At 44.2% G+C, this 13752-nt stretch overlaps 1 protein-coding gene across 2 annotated transcripts in view; it reads right to left on the reverse strand.

Moving 5' to 3' along the window:
* The window catches only part of zgc:154058 (Transmembrane protein 150A-like), a 35942-nt gene extending 23487 nt beyond the window's left edge, over positions 1-12455 (reverse strand). For both annotated transcript variants that reach the window (XR_009797322.1, XM_061836273.1), the window contains exons 1-4: positions 12120-12455; positions 11616-11840; positions 1692-1739; positions 281-367 (exon numbers count right to left, since the gene is read on the reverse strand). Coding sequence is in view for 1 of the 2 variants with exons in the window: in XM_061836273.1 (XP_061692257.1) it covers positions 281-367; positions 1692-1739; positions 11616-11680 (200 nt within the window). In the remaining variant the exon portion in view is untranslated. The remainder of the gene's footprint in view (positions 1-280; positions 368-1691; positions 1740-11615; positions 11841-12119) is intronic.
* Between the last annotated feature and the right edge of the window lie 1297 nt (positions 12456-13752).

Here is a 13752-nt window from a genome sequence, read left to right on the forward strand (position 1 = left end):
TCCACACCAGCAGGTGGGATACTTCAGCCCGAGGTCATTTTCCTACAACACGCACCCGCACGCTCATGCATGCATACGGTACACGTGCAGAAGGAGAAGTGTCTCCTTTAATCTGACGTGACTTTTATCCACAATGCGGCAACTTGGGCGTGGGACGTGAAACACAATGGTCTGGTGTTCCTGTTTTTAATCATCAGACAGACACGGCGGGGGAGAGAGGAAGACGTGCAGGAGCCGGGGAGGGGGAGGGGAGGAATGTGGGGGGGGGGGTCTCACTGACCTGATGAGAGGTACGTTGTCGAGCGTGCAGCATAACGTTGGTCCGCTCTGCAAATACAGCTCCTCTCCGCACGACTGGTTGTACAACCTGGAACAGGACGGGGATCACTCAGTTTGCGACATGCAAGTTGCCTTCACTGTATTGAAATACTCTACAGCAGGGGTGTCAAACTCATTTTTTTGTTGCGGGCCACATCGCAGCTTCGATTTTCCTCAGAGGGCCGTGATGGTGAAACCACGGAAAACCTGAATCGCCTCATCATATTTACACGTGACATTTATGAGCTAGTTTTGGAATCAGAAATCAAGCATAATGGGTTTTTCAACAATTGTTAATGTTTAGTCACACAAAAATGCTGATAATATCTCAACATTATCACTTATAATATGGGACAATTTGAAATGTTGGGACATATTTTCAGAAGAATCAGGGATTTTGACACCGATGATTTGCCTTCGCGGGCCACATGAAATCTTGTGGCGAGCCGGATCTGGCCCCCGGGCCTTCAGTTTGACACCTGTGGTCTACAGTGAGCCCCCCCTCCCCCCCGATAATAGCAGTAACTGCGTTCCAGATCTTCACCCACAAAAGAGTGATCGTACGTTATTAAAACACATTTTTAAAGTATTCTTTCACACCTGTCCTCACTCTCACCTTGTCAGAAAACACTAAACTATTGTATAAGATCAGTCTGTGGAGATCAAAACAAGACTCTCTGGCTCACGGTTCTCCAAATAAGAGGCAATGCGTGCGTGCGTCAAGCTGTCACAAGTTAGAATTGCCCATCTGTAAAGTATTTGGTACCAAACCGACAAAATCAACAGGACCGCATCTGTGTAGATTGTTAGTCATCCAAATCATGATTATCCAAGATCCTGAATCAAAACAACTCGACTGTTCTTGCTTGTTTAAGAAGATTGACTTCTTATACAGAAGACTTCTAAAGTTCTGGTTGGCGTTCAGGACGGTCCTTCAACAGGTGCCTCTGGTAACAACTACCCTCGTGTGAAATATAGCACCAAAGTGTTGTATATACAGCGAATACTCGGTTCTCGTCCGTCTCCGGTCTCGAACAAATCGATTTTCGGACGAAAATTTCAAGATTTTTTTTGCTTCTGTTTTTGAACGAAAATCGGTACTCCCACGCCTGCGACAAGACCCGGAAATAACCTCACGCGTGCGGCCCGACCAGCTGACCCACGACGCGCGTTGTTATTGTGTTATAACGTAGCCTCTGTGCGGAGACGTGGGAAATATCGGAAAAATCGGTTCTCAAACAGCCTTCTGGAAGGGATTGTGGTCGAGAACTGAGGTTGTACTGTACAATAATAATAACTTTATAGGTTAGAAAGAATTCCCACATAAGATACAAATAATTCCATTAAGAAAGGGAGTAGCAAAATGAACATACCAGTTATCCACAGGGCAGACATGCTGGTTGTACAAGGCCATCGCATACCTGGAGGAGGACAGGAAGTGGAATCAATTGAAAGAAATTGCTACAATCGTGTTCCTTTACGAGGGGTTGTTTTGTCCTTTGCCTTTTTTTTCTGGAAAGATGCTTCTTGATTTGTGAAATCTCGGCAGTCTGGTGTTTGCTACTCGAAACTTTTCACTCGCACACCCTTTCATCTTTTCCACCTTTTTCCTCTCTTCTCTCTCTTTTTTTTTTTAAACATGGTACCACATGGTCTCAAAGAACAAGCTGCCGCTCAGCCTACTTCTACTTCCTCGTTTACCTGACACCGCCCCCCTCCGCTCTTAAAGGGGTACACTCATAATTGCAAACAGAATACATACTCGCAACTTTATATCTCCGGGTATGCTAAGTGGACCACACCCGTAACTTTATATCTGCAGTCATGACTGACCACGCCCGTACATTTTCAAATGTGACTGTATATTAGTTAAGGAGAAATTGACAAAACAACCTCATGAACTGACATCCAATACATGATCTGGATTTTTTTTTTTTTAATTACAAAAAAAAAATCCAGATCATTTTAATTAAAAAAAAAAAAAAAATCACCATCCTTAAAAAGTGGTATCTAATATTTTGGTTACCTCATTTAAGGACAGAGAAGAGCGAATTTTTTTTTTTGTCTGTGTGTGTCTCCTCCATAAAAACCAACGGTGGAGTCCAGATTTTGTCTGGCAAAGTGTTTTCCAAACTTTGAGCTGAAGCATCTATTTTTCATGTTAAAAACTCACAGCACAATGCTGAACAAAAAAAAAGTCAACAAAAATGGTGGATACACTGGTTAAGTGGATTAAAAATGATACGTAATTTGTAAAAAATAAAAATAAAAATTCAAACCAATTAAGTAAACTCATACAATTTCCCACGGCATACACATCCTGACATTCTAACTTAACTGTTAAATATTACAGGAAAAATAGCATAAGAAGCTAACGAACAATTATTATTGTTTTTGTTTCAGTGATTCACACTTAGACTGTTGCGCTTGCCTCCAGACTTCATTTCCTGAAAAGATAAAATACTGATGCAATTTACTAAAAGGAAACTATGTACTCTGTTGATGTTTCATTGAAGTGGACATTCAATCTGTTTTTGTTTATACAAAAGATAAGAAGTTTGTTCCCGTGCTGTACCCCCGCCACAAATAACATAATATAATATAATAACTAAATAATTTAACTAAAACATTTTTTAAAAAACTAAAAAAAATACACACACACATACAGTACATAGCTCCTACCAAACAGTGATTTTACCGTCTTATCTGTGTGATTTCATTATTATGATCTGCCACCTGAGGGCAACCATAACTATGATGTGGTCCGTGATGAAAACAAAATTTGACACCCCAGCTTTAGGGCCAGGCAACCTGCCATTTCTTATTGCTCCGTTCCCGACTCAATCAGGTTGAAGACAGATAAGAGCGGTTTGTTTCGAGTCAGACTCGGGTAAGTCTGGCCTCCGTCCAACAACCGCGTTGACTTTTGGTCAGGTCGCTGAGCAGCTCCGTCATTCAGAAGTCAGTGAGCAGAGGACCATTATCTACAAGATAAAGACCACTACTGTTCTTCAGATTGTTGTATCACGTAACACCGTCATTGACGTAGAATCTGTAAGTGCTGCTGTGTTCGTACATGCACCAGCCCCACGGAGCATAGATGGAAATGAAACTTAATAAAATCAAAAGGTAGCAGCGGCCTGCTGATCTTCTTCAACACACTGCAAGATATATGTCTGCATCAAGTAAACGCCTCACTATTCACAAATACACTGATCAAAACCTTCATTTTCTAAACAACAAAAATCATAGACATACCATAACAATTAAGAATGTCTCGAAGGCCAACACAGTGTCTATGGCGTAAACCATCATCTTCTGACACGCGCACCTGCTCCCCACACGTAAAAAAAGCTGGACGCAACCCGGTTAGATTGATTGTGCTGTCACACGCTGACACAACAGAGACCACGGCGGTGTGATGTACGAGTTAAATCCCCCCGAGAGTCGAAATTACAATATTGGGGGGAGAATATGTCTCGAAAATGGCGCAAGAACCTCGGAGTTTAAACCACAGATGCACCTACAAAGACACCGTTCTGAAATGAAAGCACTGGAGGCCGCAAAAGACGGGAAGCGTAGTCGACTGACAAATATATTCCTCATTACCCTAAACCTATAATAAATGAGATATACCGTAATTTCTCGAAAATAATGCGCAAATTTTTCCGAAAATTATTTCAAAAAAGAGCGAGAGGCTGCGCCCAAACCAAAACTCTTGGGATTCCAAAACGCCATGGATGGCACAGAGGATGACAAGCTCTGGGAGGAAAATAGGATCACTGTTCGTGAATTCAGGAGGCACCAGAACTGGACCGGGTCCACAAAGGTACCTACGATGGATATTTTTCAGACTGGAGACGAGCCAGATGTTGCCTTTGAAGTCTTGGCCAAGGATGTGTAATGTAAAGGAGAAACTGCACTGTGCACAAATATTTAATGCAAAAAATGTTTAACTCAAACAGTGAGATTATATTACGGCTACATAAGCACATGCAAAATGATTATTATTAATTATTGTTGTACGGACATTTTTTTTTTTTTTAAACAATACAACTACAAACCTAACAGAATATAAATACAGATCATTCCTTATATTCTGATCATATGGGCAGCGGCAAATTGGTGGTGCGTGTTGTACATTGGTAGAAGGGTTTTCCTGATTTTTTTAAGTCAACTTTGGGGGTGCGCATTATACTTGAGAAATTACGGTACTCTAATATTGTTATGACGTGTAAATGTATATAACATATATTCATAATCCATTTTTCTAAAAGATCTAATCACGTATAAAAATGCGGGTTAGAAATCAGGGCACAAATTGCGCCTTAACTTTGGTGTTCCATTACAGCCCAACAAATTTTATTGCCAGCTGGCTTCTACTAAGCGACTCAAGGGGGAGTTCCAGTTCTCTTTTATCCCCCCCCCCTTGCCATTCATCACTGGCGCCCTTCTAACATCCAAAAAAAACCACTAAAATGACTAGAAAAAAGGTTCATCTTCGATGCTCTTTGAACTGAAAATTAACACGTGATGAATGTTTGAAGTGGACGTTTGTGCACACGAGGCATCCCCCCCCCCGCAGCAGAAAATGTTTTCTTACAGTCATGAAGAAAACTGCTTGAAACAGAAACGTAAGATTTTGCCTGTGAGGAGGTGACAACTTCAACAAATGTAAACTGTTTGCATGGTCGAAAGCCGCGACGAAATGCATGTGCAACCTTTGAATAAAGCGAGCGCTCGCTCAAGAAAGAATGTTTTGACATAAATTAGTACATGAACCCACTGGCCTCAACCACCAAGTATGTATAAATGACTTTTCTCCCTACCTCAATCTGTCGTTGGATTGGAAAACGGATTTGAATATTTGGTACCAATGGGCTGCTCATCGGAAAGGTAACGTTCGCCTCGGTGTACCGTGAATGGCGTCACTCGGACAAGCCAGATGGCGTACTTAAAGCGCTCTCGCCGAGTAAACCCACAGGTGAGCGTGAAATATGGCCGCGGGGTAGCGAGCTAACAAAGCTCTTAAACCTTTTAAATGCTCAGCTTGAACGCATCTCGACAAAAATAAAGGAGAATATTACCAAACACGCAAGATTAGAGAGGGGTTTACTATGCAAGAGAAGTGACTGTGGGTGGCTAATATTGACGTACGATTCCGATGGTTTGGTCCCTGCGTGAAAATTTGCTCAAATTGACGTTCTCATAAAGCAACAACATTACAAAATGAGCCATCTATTGCGGCTCAGCGGCGGTCATGAATGTTAACTGCATCATGCCGAGGAAGAGCGGAGGATTTTATTTTATTTTTTTTAAACTTATAAACAGAACATTTGAGGTGGGCTCTGCTAAGGTCAACAGTTCCAAAGGCCTGCACAAAAATAACACGGGGAAACCACAGGAAAAGGGTGTGATCCATGAACTATGAATTCATTGAGGCTGGATATGTTTCTGCGGTCAGTAGCCTGTTCCCGCGAATTTTGAGAGCCGAGGTTGCAAAATTCTATCGCATCGGTGTCAAAATCAAGGCCCGGGGACCAGACCGGGTTCTTTGATGTGACCCTGAAGTGTCAGCTTGCTGCAGTTTTTCTTTGACTTCTCCTTTCATACACCAGTTATCGCTGAATAAAAATCACACGAGGGCAACAAAGTCATAAATTACGATGAGGTCTTATTAAACTATAGGTGGATTAACACTTAACATGCTGACTTAACAAATATTACAGTAACATAATTAAACTACGTAGCATAGATCACGTGCAACATTTTATTTTTTTTCTTCAGATTACTTTAATATTCATTGAATCACCGTAATTCCCGGCCTACAGAGTGCACCTGGTTGTAGGTCTCACCCAGTACATTTGTAAAGGAAATACCATTTGGTACATACATAGGCCGCAGCTGTGTAAAAACCGCAAGTGCCCACATTGAAACCCAGATTCAAACATGAGATATTTACAAAGAAAGACGCTACACAGAGAGTTTAACGCTAACACCGCTGGGCTAACGCTAGCACTGTGCTAACAGGGCAGGTTATAAAAAAAAACAAAAAAAAACAATCACTGAGACACTGCAGTAACACGCTAGCGCAGCGCTAACAGGTCGGTAAAAGTCTCTTCCTCGGCACATATATTCCACCGGTCTCACTCTTAGCTTTTCCGTTCAAGTGCCCCCTTGCGCCCGTTAGAAAAGATGCACAAATTAGCCGCATCACCGCAAAAACCGCAGGGTTGAAAGCGTGTGAAAAAAGTCGCGGCTTATAGGCCGGAAATTACGGTACTCAATGCTGCCCTTTGCAATGGACTTGTTTTAACAGGTTTGTTTAACTCAGCAATTTTTGGTCCTCATGTTGAGCATCTTTTCAAGAACACGACCGCCCGCTAGAAAGAAATTGTTCAAAATTAAACGTTGCAAAACGTAGCAATTTTTTGACATTTGTCACTTTTTAATTAAGTTGTTTCTTGTTGGGGCCACCATGCAGCTTGATGGTCCATTTTAAAACCTTAAATCAGGGAACACTAAAAAATGGATCATTAATTAAGGGATACGTATGTATGAGTATTTCCACTGAAGGAACATTTTATATTTATGATGGGAAAATTTTAAAAATAAGCATTTGTATTATTTCTCTGGAGGTTGTTGCAGTTTCAAAGCTTGTTTAGTGTCAGGAGCAACAAAGCAAAGGAGGAAAAAAAACCCAAAACATTTGTTTTAAGTAACGTCACTGCCATTTATGTTTTTATAGGCAAACGGGAGATTTTATCTTCAGGCCAGGTCCCTCAGCCATAGATGCTGCATGTCCTCTAACACCATCCTGGACTGTTTAAAGTTCTGCTGAATACACACAAGACCTTCGGGCCGGCATTGCAGTCTTTACATTATGTCCCTGCGGCATTTACTTTACTCCCATACAGTCGCCTACGGTGAAAAGACCGAGTTACGCAACAGGTCACATCATTTGACACTGCTCTTCGAGAGGGGAGGGTGAAAAAAAAAAAAAAGGGGACCCTTGACTACTCCTCGAAACAAGGCGTCCTTGTCGGTGCGACAGGAAGGAACCTGTGGTTAAAACTAGTTTGGGAATAGAGTAAAAATGTACATGATCTTAAATCCAGGACAGTTCTGCATCCATATGCAGTATGCTATCCTCCTTTTGCTTGAATTATACAACCACAACCAGTGCACCCTGTGAGATCATCAGGTGTGCCACAGAAAATCATCCATCCATCCATTTCCTTTGTCGCTTATCCTCACAAGGGTCGCGGGGAAGGCTGGGGCCTATCCCAGCTGTCAACGGGCAGGAGGCGGGGTACACCCTGAACTGGTCGCCAGCCGATCGCAGGAAACCGGAGTGCCCGGAGAAAACCCACACAGGCAGGGGCCGGGATCGAACCCGGGACCTCAGAACTGTGAGGCCAACGCTTTACCAGCTGATCCACCGTGCCGCCTGGCATATGTCAGACTCAAATAAAACATTTTCGACCAACGAATTGTCATTAATAACATTTTAATATCCAACTGCATGTTTTCCCACATAGTTTTGTCACAAATTTCACAAAAATGTACCCCAATGTCTCAGTCTGCTGCCTAATATCGGACCATTTTTATGAGCACCGAGTATGTTACAGAGTTACAGTCACGGCACCCCTCGCCGAAAATGATTAACTACAGTAACCAATTACGACAAAGCATGCAAAATATGTGCCTTGGATCAATAAAATTTAGGAAACACTGGCATATGCAATATCAGAAATAAATGGAATAGTGGGCGATCTACACCCGCACACCATTACAACAACCATCACACATCCCAACAAAAAAAAAATATTCTTCACTCTGTTTCTTTCCTCTTTCATGATGTACGAAAATCTACTTAATGCCTCCCACCGGTCAATTTTCCATGTTTTACGCCATTATTTTTTAACCTTGGATGTGACTGACTAGTCCGGGTCGTCAGCTGGGATGGGTTCCAGAACCCCGCAACGCTCAACAGAATAAGCGGTGCAGAAAACGGCTGGACGGCGACCTTCTTAACGCTGATTTTGTTTTAAAGCTCAACAAATCACAGCCCGATCAATACTGTACTGTGTCTTGTATATGTACCTAATCTTTGCTATGCCATTCATGCACCGACGTGATATTCTCCATACATCGTACTCCGTACACTTCTGCGAATGTTTGGATGGGAGCCATCTTTCTCTCTCTCCCCGTCACTCCGTCCTACGGTTTGCATTCCTCTTCTCATAACAGAGCGCATAAAACCGGAGCTGTCGGCCCAAACATGACGAGGAGGCACTTATTCCCTTTCAGCGCACAAAAGCAAAAGGTAAGATGGAAATGCTGTCATGCACATTTCTCTTCTTTAAAAAAAAAAAAAAAAGTGATCAGGAGACCTTCTTCCTGCCAAGTTAATCCACGTGCAATTGCCATGACTCCCAGGAATTCAGGGTAAACACGCAGCGTTGCCGTCTTGGATGCGGGAGAGGCCGAGGGATCACCGGTTTTGTGTGACATACAAGCCCCAACATTTTTATGCGCCACTGACTGCTTTTATGGATCATCATTTAAAGGTCAAGTGTCATGAAATGGATGATTTTTAGTGTTAAAAAAGGGGAAACGAAAAAAAAAAAAAACGGCAGCCGGTATGGACCCATCCATTTTTTCACCACAAAACATGATTTTGATGAATATGGCTTTTTGTAAAAGCCTCTCGAGGGATTTGTTTTCGAGAAGAAGCAGGAAGTGACGTACGGGGCACGAGCGCCCTCCGGCGGACTCGTTTGTATCTATTAGTTTTACCTGCGGGAAGCTAGCTCGTTGTTCCTTCGTGTTAGCCAAATTGCCGGCTCATTGCATTGCTGGATATTGCCCGAAAACTCGGGAGGATGGATTTACCCTTCATAAGTTTCCAAGAGACCCGGTTCGTCGTGAAAAATGGATTGCACAGGTGCAGAGGACGAGAGCTTCGTGGGTCCCAAACGACAGATAGGTGTGTGTGTATACAGCTACAAAAAAAAAATAATAGTTTGGGGCGGACCACGTGATCCGTCTCTCATAATGTAACAAAAGATCCGCGTAATTATGACAGGGGTGCTAAATGTATCGATGTGTGCGTCGGACGGCTTCTGCGTTGGCTCGCGGAAGGCGGCGGCTATGAAGAACGCTGCCGGCAATGTCGCACTCAGCTGGGTGCGACGACAACGCCATAAAGCGGCTCGGCTCGGCGGTGTTGTTCATCGCAGACGGCGGCAGCTACGTACAACACCACGGACGGCGGCGGCTATGAACAACGCTGCTGGCAATGGCGCGACAACGCCGTAAAGCGGCTCGGCTCGGCGGTGTTGTTCATCGCGGACGGCGGCAGCTACGAACAACGCCGCGGATGGCGGCGGCTATGAGCAACCCTGCCGGCAACGGCGCACTCACCCGCGTGCGACGACGACGACGTAAAGCGGCTCGGCGCCGTGATAAGCCACCTTGGAGCCGAAAATGAGCCACCCTGGCCGACAAGGCTGTCTCAACTCCGCCGCGGATGTGGATCGGACGGGGAGGCGGTTTGGCCGTGATCCGCATATCATCTAAATGTGGCTCGAAACGATAGGGTAATATTGCCTCTGTAACTTCACTCGGTTGTGTAATGTTCTCTTCTTCGAAAAGAGCTTTCGTGTCAGAAGGGGCGTGTTCGTCTCCCACAGTAGGGGCCACAGCGTGTTTTCAAATGCGGCTGTCCGGGGTGACATCACGGACAGAGGATAACAGCCAATATGGCGACCACTTGGATGTCGTCGAATGACACTTCCGCAACTTTGCGCATGGATGACACGCTCTTCGCTCATATTTATTTTTTCGTACGGACATTGAACTGAATAATGTTATATCTATTTTTCATAACTATATCCATTTTAGAATGTTTATAGGGATGACACTTGACCTTGAAGTGCCATCATCACCTCATTTGCGAGCCTGTCGAAACATTTGACGCAGATTGTGCTTGGCGCGTGAGCATGACCTGCTCTTTTTCTTGGAATTTGTAAGCGTTCATTTTTTGTGCCTTTTTTAAAGACGCTCCCCAAAGACGGGGGATTTCGTCAGTGCTGTTAAAGGCATTTGATATGAATTAGTACTTCGTCCTCACTAATAAAACAATTAAGCGCATTCGTATGACGACCAAGGTGCACTAGTAATGTTTTGTCTACCGCTGGCACATTTCTGCACAGTGGAAGGACAATTACTTGTTACCCATGTGGCAAAAAATAACCACTTGTTGACATGAGTGCACTTCTTGTGAGGAAAGCTGTTTTCAGCATTTATTTATAATATCTAGCATATACTGTAAAGCGTTGGGTTTGCAGTTTTTGAGGACACGGGTTCGATCCCGGCTGCGCCTCTGTGGAGTTTGCATGATCTCCCTGTGCCTCCGTGGGTTTTCTCCGGGTGGGCACTCCGGTTTCCTCCCACATCCCAAAAACATGCAACATTAATTGGACACTCTAAATTGTCCCTAGGTGTGATTGTGAGTGCGGCTGTTTGTCTCCATGTGCCCTGCGATTGGCTGGTAACCAGTTCAGGGGGGTACCCCGCCTCCTGCCCGTTGACGGCTGGGATAGGCTCCAGCACTCCCCGCGACCCTCGTGAGGATAAGCGGCTAAGAAAAATGGATGGATTGATACTAGTATGCTATTTGTGAGACAATTCACATTGAAGAAGTAGGATACTAATAAGACAGTCGTTCTACTAGTGTGTGAGTCATTCACTTATCAGATGATATGAATTTCCAGTTTTAACGTTCATACATTGAGGTAGATATGAAAGATTTCAAATAAATGCTCTAAGGCACAGGTGTCAAACTCAAGGCCCGGGGGGCCAGATCCGGCCCGCCACACGATTTCATGTGGCCCCGCGAAGGCAAATCATCGTTTGTCAAAATATTACCCAACGTTTCAAATTGTCATCTATCATAAATGATAATGTTGAGATATTATCAGCATTTTTTGTGTGACCAAACATGAACAATTGTTGAAAAACCCCATGATGCAAGATTTCTGATTCCAAAACGAGTTCATAATTTCATGCGTAAATATGATGAGGCGATTCAGCATTTCTATGGGAAATCGTAGCTACAATGTGGCCCGCGACAAAAATGAGTTTGACACCCCTGCGCTAAGGTGATCTTGAAAGACTTTGGGGTGTTTATCTGACCTCAAACGCTTCAGATGTGTTTTTGTTTGCTTTTATGCTCAATGATTACAACAACAAAAAATAAGAATAAGAATAAATGAAAAGTGAATACTTACACAACCCAGATCCCAGTGATGGTCAGTGCTGGGAGGCTAACAGGCAAGATGACCCACAGAGACATGGCAGGCACCACGAAACCTCTTTCCTCTTTTTCCTCTTTGACCACCCGAGCAGTATGTGCTCAAGTAGTTCTAACATTTAACTGTGCGGGGCTGACATCTGCACGGACGCCAAATGAGTCATTGTAACAAGTCGGGGGGCACTGGAAGTACTTGTCTTAGCTGTTGAAAAGGAGAAGGGGGGGGGCAAAAAAAAAAAAAAACAAGCACCGTTATTACTTTGTATCGATTTTGTTTCTGCTTTATCGTCGAGCACAAGGAGCTCAAGGGCGAACCGACCGCCGTGTGTGCGGATTAGTTGTCTTCAAACTGGATATTAAGTCACGTTTTCATTCAATAGTAGCGATGAATTACGGCGAATGCTCTACGGCGTGTGGTGCCGCAAGCTAGCTAACGAGACATGGCGAGCATCAGTGGCGAACCTGAACACTTTTTACTCACCTTCCGCCGCTTCGTTTTCGAACAAGTGGTGCTTTTTTTTTTTTCCTCCCACCGGAAGATTCTTGCTTAACTTTTCTGTTCGTTCACTTGTCCCCTCGTTTCTTCGTGGTGCTGAAAACCACCAATGGGACGCGGAACGGGTAGTTGCTGTTTTTTTTGTTTTGTTTTGTTTCTTTTGGAGCTTCTTGGAAATCCCGGTTAGACGTTTTGGCGATTTGGAGACGAGGGGATGATTCGTGCGGCGTCACCGAGCAGCCCCGACTTGCTCGATCGGAGCCACGAGACACTCCGGGCTCCACAGCTGTTTTGACTCCGCCCACCCCGCAACCTGTGCGGGCGACGTGTGCCGGGACGTAAGCGCGAGGGGGCGCTCTGGAGTCAGCCAGACGACGTCAAAATCATTTTTGCCGACTTCCACTTTTGTTCCAATATTTAAATAAACAAATGCTTTTATTTCGTGTTTTTATGTCATCCATCCATTTTCTTTTGCCGCTTATCCTCACGAGGGCCGCGGGGAGTGCTGGAGCCTATCCCAACTGTCAACGGGCAGGAGGCAGGGTGCCAATCGCAGGGCACATGAAGACGGACAACCGTCGCACTAACAATCACACCTAGAGGCAATTTAGGGTGTCCAATTAATGTTGCATGTTTTTGGGAGGAAACCGGAGTGTGTGTGTGTTTCTTTCGGGGTCGCCACAGCGTATCATCTCAGATGAACGCATATATATGTTTGGCACAATTTTTACACACGCAGGCACAAGGAGAACACGCAAACTCCACACAGGCGGGTCCGAGATCGAACCCGGGACCTCAGAACTGTGAGGGCAACGCTTTACCACCTGCCCCACCGTGCCACCTTTTTATTTCATACTCCAATAAGTTTTGATATGTTTTAAGTTATACTGCGGAAACAAATGTGTAATGGCATAATCATTTTACCGCACGTAGCTAATCTGCACAATAAATTGATGGATGATTAGTTTAAAATCTGAAGTTTAGTTTGTTGGAAAAAAAATTAAAATTGGAGCAGCTGGTAAAACGTTGGCCTCACAGTTCTGAGGGACCGGGTTCAATCCCGGACCCTGCCTGTGTGGAGTTTGCATGTTCTCCCGGTCACTCTGTGGGTTTTCTCCGGGTGGGCACTCCAGTTTCTTCCTACATCCCAAAAAACATGCAACATTAATCGGACACTCTAAATTGCCCCTAGGTGTGATTGTGAGTGCGGCTGTTTGTCCCCATGTGCCCTGCGACTGGCTGGCGACCAGTTCAGGGTGTGCCCCGCCTCTTGCCCGTTGACAGCTGGGATAGGCTCCAGTGCTCTCCGTGACCCTCATGAGGATAAGCGGTGAAGAAAATGGATGGATGGATGGATGGACTTCTGTGTGCTGCAAACAAGAATGAGCATCTTTTTTTGTGTGCTAGAGCAACCACAGTGAAGGATTCTTTTCCTATTTGACATTAAAGACAGGTGACAAATTTCTATTAAAAAAAATGAAAAATAAATTTAAAAAACACACACAAAAGGGCATGTGCCCAAGAGATTGCTTTTATGGAGTAGAATGGCGAAAAAGAGTTAGCTTTAATTTATTTTCATTATTCCACAGTACCACGTGGACCGCCCTATACATTGACT

The sequence above is a fragment of the Syngnathoides biaculeatus genome, chromosome 12 (genome assembly GCF_019802595.1).
Source record: "Syngnathoides biaculeatus isolate LvHL_M chromosome 12, ASM1980259v1, whole genome shotgun sequence".
Lineage (NCBI taxonomy): Eukaryota > Metazoa > Chordata > Actinopteri > Syngnathiformes > Syngnathidae > Syngnathoides > Syngnathoides biaculeatus.